The 9,998-nt window shown below is 36.0% G+C and overlaps 1 protein-coding gene and 1 long non-coding RNA gene across 2 annotated transcripts in view; one reads left to right on the top strand and one right to left on the bottom strand.

Moving 5' to 3' along the window:
* Positions 1 to 4,464, bottom strand: part of LOC100180553 (P-selectin) — a 10,899-nt gene extending 6,435 nt beyond the window's left edge. Inside the window, exons 1-8 of the mRNA XM_002125729.5 lie at positions 4,375 to 4,464; positions 3,205 to 3,290; positions 2,481 to 2,576; positions 2,065 to 2,200; positions 1,551 to 1,676; positions 1,052 to 1,144; positions 728 to 865; positions 326 to 452 (exon numbers count right to left, since the gene is read on the bottom strand). Of these exons, the coding sequence (XP_002125765.3) occupies positions 326 to 452; positions 728 to 865; positions 1,052 to 1,144; positions 1,551 to 1,676; positions 2,065 to 2,200; positions 2,481 to 2,576; positions 3,205 to 3,290; positions 4,375 to 4,420 (848 nt within the window). The 5' untranslated portion in view covers positions 4,421 to 4,464. The remainder of the gene's footprint in view (positions 1 to 325; positions 453 to 727; positions 866 to 1,051; positions 1,145 to 1,550; positions 1,677 to 2,064; positions 2,201 to 2,480; positions 2,577 to 3,204; positions 3,291 to 4,374) is intronic.
* LOC113474857 overlaps positions 1 to 9,823 on the top strand; it is a 10,895-nt gene extending 1,072 nt beyond the window's left edge. The window contains exons 3-8 of the long non-coding RNA XR_003396565.1: positions 334 to 470; positions 711 to 877; positions 1,064 to 1,199; positions 4,359 to 4,510; positions 8,868 to 9,009; positions 9,573 to 9,823. This is a non-coding gene — a long non-coding RNA (uncharacterized LOC113474857). The remainder of the gene's footprint in view (positions 1 to 333; positions 471 to 710; positions 878 to 1,063; positions 1,200 to 4,358; positions 4,511 to 8,867; positions 9,010 to 9,572) is intronic.
* The last annotated feature ends 175 nt before the right edge of the window (positions 9,824 to 9,998 follow it).

The following is a 9,998-nucleotide window of genomic DNA, read 5'->3' as shown; positions in this document are numbered from 1 at the left end:
GACGAGCCTGAACCCATTACCTCTGGGTTAGAGGCAGGTGCGCTAACCACTACGCCACGGCGCCGGAAAGTTTAGAACCCTGTATCTTCTAGTTAAATGTAATGAATGTAACTAGCTTTATCCTTGCGTTGCCGGAAAACGGCAGTCGTTATAACACAGATGTTAATACACCTTGAGCCAGCTTACGAGTTCCATGTATGTTACTTTGTGAATAGTTATTTTTATTTTTGTTATTTTTGTTTATTTTTTCGATTTTTTAGTTACAACAAGTCCAACAACCCCTAATGACAACATTAAATATAAACTGATCCAACTTTCAACTTACACACATAGACTTCCGATCATGTTTCCATCGGTACAAACGACATCTCCATTCATTGGATCCGTGTGTGGAGGGGAGCAACTCATTCTCATACATACTGGCGCAGGATCGCTCCATTTCCTGTCATTTCCTAAACAACACAGCACCAGTATGTGTCAATTATAATTTTGACAGTGTTTTTTTTGTTACTATTATATGAGGGTTTTCATCAATGCGCACCTAATACCCAGGATGTAGGTTCATTACCCCAACACCCAGGGTGTTATCATCCAGATCCCACAGAGGCATTTTATAGACGCTTCATATTAGAGTTTCTAGGTTCACTGCCCTTATGCACTCAAGCACAACAGTCTATAACTAATATCTTGGTGCATTCATTTCAATGCAGATGTTGATCCTACTTACCACATGTAAGTTGTTGTTGTCCGATCAATGCAAATCCAGGATTACAAATATACGAGCAGACGCTTCCAACTAAGAATGATCGAGTGCAAGTGAACCTACCATCTTGTGGTTGACGCAGGACAGGTCGGCACAACGTTGCTGTATTTAAAAGTAAGAAGTTTTTACCATAAGTCTGAAAGGGATCTTCTTTTCATTTTTTTAATAGTGAACTTGAAGGACCGACTTTCATACTCCTAATAATGTTGCCTTTATTAGGACATGCCAGGTCTCTTTAGGACGCATACACTCACAACTGTGATATATTTGTATATATAACTCACTTACGTTTACACTCAGGTGTTGGGTTATTGTATGCTGGCCCATCATTACCACTGCTGCTCAAACAAACTGAAGATGAAGTTCCAATAAGTTGGAAACCTGCAATGAAGAAAGTTGAGTTAAACAGAAGATTTGAATAAAGAGTTTTATTTGGGTAGGTCATCTAAGGTAACATTACACAAGATTTATTTATTTGAATATTAACATCAAATTAATTAAAACAGTAAAGGGAAGTGAAAGCAATGAAGAAACTAGTAATAAGAGAGAGGACTACTATTACAGTAGGAGTTTAGTGAAATACACATGTCAAGCTTGTGGAATATGTTACTAGTTGTGCTATTATAACTGCGAAGTAATATTTATATACAATGTATATAATTTAAAAGGAAATTAAGAAATAAAAATATTTTAACATTGGCAACTTTTTAAAAGTATGAATTTATGTATAATGAAACTTCAAGACAGTAGAAAGGCTTTGAATATTGTAGAATTGTGTGTTACTTACCAGGATTGCAGGTGAAAGCACATGTTGTACCAATAGAATCGCTAACCCCATCATGGCTACACAACTTGTGTCCAAACCTTGGATGGGGTAATGGCTGGCATGTTGGAACAGGTGCAGGGTCATGTTCTACGTGGAAAAAATATGAAAATAAAAAGTTGAATTTAATAGCTTGTTAAAATTACAAGACAGTGAAATATTAATTGTATTCGGTCAGTGTATTTACTTTAAAAATCAGAGAAGCTCGAAGCTAAAATTACTGCGAAGCTTCCACAAGTGAGACCACCTTGACAGTCGTTATACCACGGGTATTTTGTTCTATATACCTCGTGTCAGCTTACGAGATTCCAAATATGTAGCTTAGTGGGTGATTATTAATTTAACTTTTTTTATGTGCAGCTGAAAATATGGACAACCGATTAGTGACCATTCGGTTTGAGCAATTGCCGTTTAGTGTTTTACCCAGGGAGGGCCAGCAGCAGAATATGTGCTGTTATAGGATACTATATATCCTTACGTGGTGGTAGTGTCTGTGTGGAAGTCAAACAATCGATCTCAGGTTCATTGCATCGGTCAAAGTCACAGCAACATCTACATACTGAACTTGGTACACGGTGATTGCATTGACTGGGCATCCACGCAGCTCTGGGGTTCTGTTTGTAATGTAGTAGGTTAGGGTAAGATGGTACAACAGGGTGGGGTAAGATGGTTCAGAGTTTTAATCCATTGTTCGTCCTAATTGGCAATAAACGAAGAATATTTATCAATTTATAAACCGTACCCTCATAACTTCCATGCAATGTAGGCCTATATATGTGGTAACTCGCAAGCGGGTACAGGTGTATCAAACAGAACACTCGTGTAATCGTGTTCTAACGACTATCATTGCTCCGCTACGCAAGGATGAATAAGTTACATTCATTCACATCTCACCTGCACAAAGTTGTTGTCGCATGCTCGGCCTTGTTTACATCTTTTAAAAAGTAAAACTCCTCGGTCAAGGGTTCGAACCTCAGTCTGGCATGATTCCTGTGAAATAATTTTATTTTTAAAACCGCGATTCATCAAGGAGCGAGAAATTTTGTTTGTGACTCAACAAAAGGCGCTATGACGTGCGGCGACTTACGAGCGATAATTCGAAGTATTCTTAACAACGTCGGCAGTGCAACTTATAGCTTACGGCCTACTAGAGATCTCTATATTAACTCGTATATATGGGTTAAGTTTAATGAGTTATAAAAGCTACATTGACGTCAATTATGGCTTCGTACGTCTCCAATATCACCCTGGATACGAACATTATATACCGTATCAATTACTTAAAGATTGCTACTTCATATTTTCAGTGAAAAGCCAAATAATCCGCTACCGTACATAGTTCTACTTTCAAGTTCTGCCAACCAATTAATAAATCGGCTTGTATTAATTATATCCGATACGAACTGACACCTTCATACTTTCTGTGTCTAACGTAAGCCTAATGGTCATTACATTAATCCCATATAAAGCGCTCAACCTAGCACCGCTTTAAATACCAGGCCGTGAAACCACGCAATATAATTGCAGACGCTTTGAATTTAGCTGGCCAGGGTTTCCGCTGTCACATGTGTTTGCCGCGAGCTAGATTTTGGTAATATGCTCTTTCATTGTGACTTACCTCATTTTCAAGACAGGTCTTTAGTTGCCCAGTGGCCAAGCATTCTTCGTTGTTTGCTGCGTTTTGGCAAGTCCAACATTGTAAGGCTGAAATAAAAAGAAAGTTTGTTATAACTACGAAAACTAAAGTTATTCCCGTATAAGTAGATTTTTCTACATATACATATCGTGTTTAACGACTGTGGTTTTACTGCAAAATCCTATCATTTATTTCTATAACTGATTTGACTTTGTTTTAGCCATTGGAAAGACAAACAAAACTTATCTTATTTATTTGAACAATTAGTAAACAGAAATTAAAGATTACTAATTGTTTAAATAAATAAAATAAATTTTGTTCATCTTTAACAGAAAATGAAGATACAATTAGCGACCGATGCTCACGAATGTTCAGTTTAATTTAAATTTGCGAAGAAACAGCGGTAAAATAACTGATTTGACACGTTGTGAATATAAAATAAACCAGTAACCTAATGGGGTAATTAACTCTGAATCCCAAGTCCTCAGCCGTGTACTTGCTGCTGGACGACATCACTCGTTTAACAATATAATATTATACAGTAGGGTGGGGAAAGACGGGACACCTTTTAACTCTGTTTTCTCGACCCATTTAGCAGTTAACAAAGAACAATCAAACATTTATAAATCTATATCCTCATGACTCCCATAGACCGTTTTTAATTGTTTAAAACACGATCAGTATATTTGGATATTATGTTTAAGGTGTCCTATATTTCCCCACCTTACTTTATATTTATACTTTGATATAGCCCACTGTTACGCATACTGTGGCGTATAAGTGGATATCGTTAAAACATATCTTTCATATTTCTTAATCGTGGTTTAACAAATCCCCACGCTTATTTATGTTCGTGAGGATACGGTTAAATAATTCCGTGGTCGGCGATTTTATTCAACTCATTATATTTAGTAAAATAGGGTGGGAGAAGATGGGACACCTTTTTATTCTATTTTTTCGTCCCATTTGGTAGCAAGCAAAGAGCATTCAAACATTTATAAAACCGTATCCCCACGACTTAGACCGTTGTTAATTGTTTAAAACACGACCAGGATATTTGGATATTATGTGCTTAAAGGACTCCCGTCTTTTCCCCACACTATACTATATTATAAAACACGTTATATCAAATACAGATTGTCCAGCACTAACCTTCAGTTGTCGCTACAAACACGATGCCGAGAACAAGAAACTTCATTTCATTCGTCGATTACTTCTTCAAGTGATGCCAATCCTTGAGAGCGACCATTTTTATAAGGAGCTCGGAACCAGATATTCGCCACTTCTGGTGAGTCAGTCGTTTTTTCCTGCGTGTCTCGCCGCGTCGTACCGATGTGGCTGAGATAAGTGAGAGAATTTCTTCTGAACTTGAAACCGCAAAAAGCAAAGTTCTTCTAACTACCGGTACTGCTGCGTGCGTAGGCGACTGAAACAAAGGTGTTCACGCGCATGTGGAGAGAATAAACTCACACGCCCCAAGTCAACTTACGTCAACCCTTATTATATGTATTGGTCAAATATACAACATAGTTTAACCCGTTTGAGATAGGACTTCGCACGATTTATTTCGTATTCGCGGATTTAAAACCGAGGGAAAATTCCAACAGCATTAATTCAATGTAAAATACAATGAGTCAGTTTTACTTCGCTCATTTTAGCTACAAATGGATAACCATCAAACCCACATTACCGCTGCTGTATAGTTAAAGCACTAAATTGCTGATTATGATTTCTGTGTTTACATGAATCATTGTGAAATCATCAGTGTTTTTGTAACCATCTTTTTATAAAGTTCAGCAAAACATTGGTTATCAAAGCAGGAAACCAGAGGTATGCCACAGAATGTCGGACAATAATTTCGAATTGCGGATTTTAAGTGTTCTGTCCAAAGGCGCACGCCCGCAATGGCAGCAATCGACGTAACTTATTTACCTTCTCATAGCGGGGCAACCAGGGTCAATATAACATGGGTGTTCTGTTTCATACACCACGTGCAGGCTTTCGAATTACCACGTATGTAACTTTGTAGGCGATTATTTTTTCGGTTATGCTAAAAATTATACAACCCATTAGTGACCACCGTAGTAATGAGCCAACTTTGGGGTGATTTGTCGTAGGCCCCACCCATATTGAATGGAACATCAACCACTGGATTTGAGCATGTTCTGTTAAGTGTTTTGACCAGTATTGAAAATCGCCATTTTAGCGTTTTATATTTTGTCAGAAACTCACACCTTCAACTGTTGCCATGTTTAAGCATCAAAGACGACGCGCGATAATTCGCGTTTTGCGTATTTGTGACGTCAGATGGTAAAATCTACGGTTCATTGTTAAGAAGTGTCAATCAATTCCATATTATGACGTCATAAATCGCAATAACTTGGCGCCAGTCGCGGTGATCGTCGTCGCGTCTATACGTTCGATTATTCGCTAACAAACCTGATTGTTTAATTTTCACGGAAACGGTTTCTTCTAGAATGCCAAAAACGGGAATTCCCACCGCGATGGCCACTGTAGTCTAACTTTTAATTATCGCTTGTAATTAAATTATTTCTTAAGTAGTCTCGTTTCACCCATCAATTACACAACAGCCATACTTGCGACATTTTGTTTTTCTAACTCTGACGCAATACTGTGTAACGTATATGAGGTTGTGACGTCAATAGATAAATTTTCTCACGAATGTTAAATATTTGATGTATGTATGTGTGCGGCCACATAACTTCCTAATTTATTTATTTATAGCACTGTGAGGTAAGATGGATAATTAGCACACATTGTGTATGAAAATTTCCGAATCGTTTTTCAGTATGTATAGTACTGTGGGGAAAGACGGGAGACTTTCATCACGTAATATCCAAATATCCTGATTTTAAACAACTAACAACGGTCTTTGGTTGTCGTGAGGATATGGTTTTATAATTATTTGAATGTTCTTTGTTTACTACAAAAGCGGACGAAAAAATAAAATGAAAAAGTGTCCCATCTTACCCCACCCTACTATATGTTGGGATTAGATTCTCTTTTTCAATTCATTTGTAAAATATGAGATTTAGTTGCTATAATTGCACCCCATCTACCCAACAGTACTATACAGTTGGGCGGGGGAAGACGGGACACCTTTAGCACATTACATTTAATTATCCTTATCGGGTTTTGAACATTTAATAAAGGTCTATGGGAGTCTTGAGGATACGGTTTTATAATTCTGTAAATGTTCTTTATTTACTAACAAATGGGACGAGAAAATGGAATTAAAAGGTGTCCCATCTTCGCCCACCCTATACTATACAAAAATTGTGCGGAATGTAATATTGTAAATTGTGCCGCCGAGCCTTTGTTATTAATTTGTGCCTAAAATTTGAATCGCCACCAAAGGTTAAAAAGCTGTGATCTACAGACGAACCGTCATCAATAACGTAACGATTAACTTTATAGAATGATATCAATTATACATAATACATAGCATGGGAAAGTTTTACTTTACAGTTGCTGGTGTTTAATTTTCACTTTAATTTGATAATAACAGACCGTTAGTTCACTTTGATTGCTGGCATTATGTACATTCACGTCTGATTTGAAATGAATGTGTCTAAGAATTCGTGATCTTGAATTTTATATATAGTACTGTGGGGTAAGATGGATACCATCTGCACATAATATTCCGCATTTCTTTTTCGTGTTTTTAACAATTCACAAAGCCCTTGCCGTGGTGATACAGTTATATAATTCTGTAAATATTCTTTGTATATTCCTAATGGCGGTAAAAGAGAATAAAAACATGGGCCACCTTACCCCAACCTACTATATATTTAAATACAAGTTTAAAAATCTTTTGGTAATTCAGTACATTGGTTTGCGGCACACTTAAATTTATAAATATCCGTATTTCACACAACACATGTCGACACTTAATGTGCTTACACCTCAATACACTTTAAGCTCAGATTACAGCTAGGGTTTTATAACTGTTGGCAAGACAACACATACTTAGACCCTCTAGATGTTTTGTGGCGCACAGTATATTGGATGTACGCATTTGATCTGAGTGGTTATGTTGTAGGCGTCGTATTAATCCTAAATCCACAGCAAGACGAAATAACATGCTGTATACGATATAGCGAAAACAAACCGCTCTTAAGAGATTATTTACGAAAGCTATAGAACATCGGCGCCTTCTCGACCCAGCTATTTCATATGGTTGTCTTTTGAAAATATGTATACGTGTGTTCATACGGATTACTAATGGTGCATATCGTCTTAAGTAACCAGTTTATCTCCGTATTTGTTTCATAAAATTGCTGAAACTAAACAAGACTAGATTTATTTTGGTTCTACCTAAAATGTCACCATTTCAAAAGTTTACACCAAATTGGATTCTAAACCAGTGTTTTCTATACCGGGCGACTTTGTACGGCAAGGCACGCCTGCTGATCCGAGGTGTAAACTATATAAAGTTGGTCCATTATCTCAACATTATATGCACATTCCATTCTATACGGGTGAGGTCCTATATACGCGAACCTGGAGACCTAATTATTACACCAGAGTTGTATCACTACCCTTACCCAAGACAGAAAATTTCAAATTTTAAATAAGTTACTTTAACTCCTACAAACGAATAACCACCAACCAATAGCCATGGGACACGAGCCTATGTAACCCACAATCCCCAAAGCCCCTATTTTACTGGATTAGTTTTGTCGACTTTAATTTTAATCGGAAAGTTTACTCTACTTGTATAACCAATAACCCATTCTCATTAATTTTTGTTTTGTCGTTTTTTTTTTATCGGGAATTGGCAAATTTAAATTAAAGATGTGCCGCATATTGCAATTCACGTGTTTTCGTACATTAAACCACGTTAGTCGACAACTTTAAAACACTTATCTCACCAGTTCAAAGAGCGAGACGCAATATTAAAGTTAAGTGTTAACATTAAGTATTAATTGGAAGCCAAAAAAATTTCAAAGAAACCACAAAATATGATCGCCGATAAAATGACATCTTCTGCCGCATTGTGGTCAGAATAATACACACAGCTACGTGAGTTTACAAGTCGCAAATAGCACAAGAATGTATCATTACCTCGTCCCATTAACGTCATTGTATTTCATGACATTTGTGTTTCTAAGACTTGGTTACGCACGTACGAGATTCAAACGGCCACAATCTGCTTTCCAGTTTATAAATTCCCACTTAAATGTTTTTCCGCTACATGAGAACCGACTGGTTTTTAAATCCCGTATATTTTTACATTAAGAGGATTTGCCCGTATCAGAGCAACAAATAATTGAAATTTTAAACTGTGTTTTTTTGGCTGAAGGTTTTTTAAAAACAAGTTCGAGTTTGACGTATTTTTGAATGACGAACAAAAATACGACCTGTGGTCAAAAGTTTCCATGGAAAACATATTAAAGCGTGAAAGGACAAAACATGTTCTTGACACTCTAATAATTTTGTTGTCTCTGGCATACAAATTTATAGCTTTTATAATTTAGTTAAAACGCACATTTTTAGATTAAACGTTTTTTTTTTGTTTTTTTTTTAAGTATTTTTTGTAAATTATTTATTTACATTGTCTAAGTTGTCCCTATGATATTCCATTCCATACATTCTGGATTTAACGTTAAAATATTAACCAGATAAGTGATGGCTGCATGATGTGACCCACCACGACATGCAAGAAGTGGAAGTTCTATGTTGCTCGTTTCGCTCAGAACAATATGGGCTCAGAGAGTGGAAAAATAGGCAAAGATAAAGTTCATGTTGATTGATTTTGGCAACGTGAGTATTTTATACTTTGCTGTTTTATAAGGTTGTGGAAGGTTATCATCATTGTGTGAGCGTTTGTGTCCGTGGGCAAGACACTTGGTAGTTGTAACGCGGTGGTAGTTGTAACGCGGGGTCACTTATTTGTTAACGTGCTTAGTAACTTTTCCATGTTTTATGAAATAACTGGCAAGTTATTGGCTTGCTTCGCTTCATTGTACAGCACACTTGTATGGGTGTTTCACACTATTTGGAAATAGGCTTCACTAACCGCCCAAAGTGCGGAAACATGCTTCAAATTCTTCCTATTAAAATAAATTATATCCTTTCGAACCGAAAGTTGGCCCATTGTATCGAGACCCCACCAAGACTGTTTATAGACACTCAACAATCAATTAAATTATATAAGCGTGCCTTCAGAGAGGCGCACATATTACAAAAATAGGTTTGGCTGCTATAAACTCAAAACAACGTATATTTACAACGAGTTGTAATTGTTTAATTTAAATAAAACTGTATTATAACTAAAAACCTATGGCGTTCTATTTGTATGAATTATATTTTATTAACATTTTTAGTTAAAACTTTGGCGTTACGAAAATATAACCGAAGATGACGCTTCCGAATTCGAATATTCCAGCAAAATAAACTTCTAACAACATGGATGTTTCATATTGGTTGCATATTGGAAAAAAATTGTTGTGTAAACTAATTTTTCATCAAATTTAAATTTTATATTTCTCAAAACAAGTAATTGTACTGTTATGAAGTAGACGTTGTTTCAAAAATTTATTTTTTTTAATAAAATTTAAATTTTATATTGCTCAAAACAAGTTATTGTACTGTTTTAAATAATTTTTTTTGAACGCGATTGCAAAATTAAGAAAACAAATATTGTGTAAAATAATGTAAATGTAGCATTTTTTCATAAACATTTTAATTTAATATTAATTGCTTAAAACAAATATTTGTACAGTTTTGAACTAAAACTTATTTCCAATTCG

The sequence above is a fragment of the Ciona intestinalis genome, chromosome 14, assembly GCF_000224145.3.
Source record: "Ciona intestinalis chromosome 14, KH, whole genome shotgun sequence".
NCBI classification, from domain to species: domain Eukaryota; kingdom Metazoa; phylum Chordata; class Ascidiacea; order Phlebobranchia; family Cionidae; genus Ciona; species Ciona intestinalis.
The sequence above is the reverse complement of the archived record's forward strand: the minus strand, read 5'-3'. Positions and strand labels throughout refer to the sequence as shown.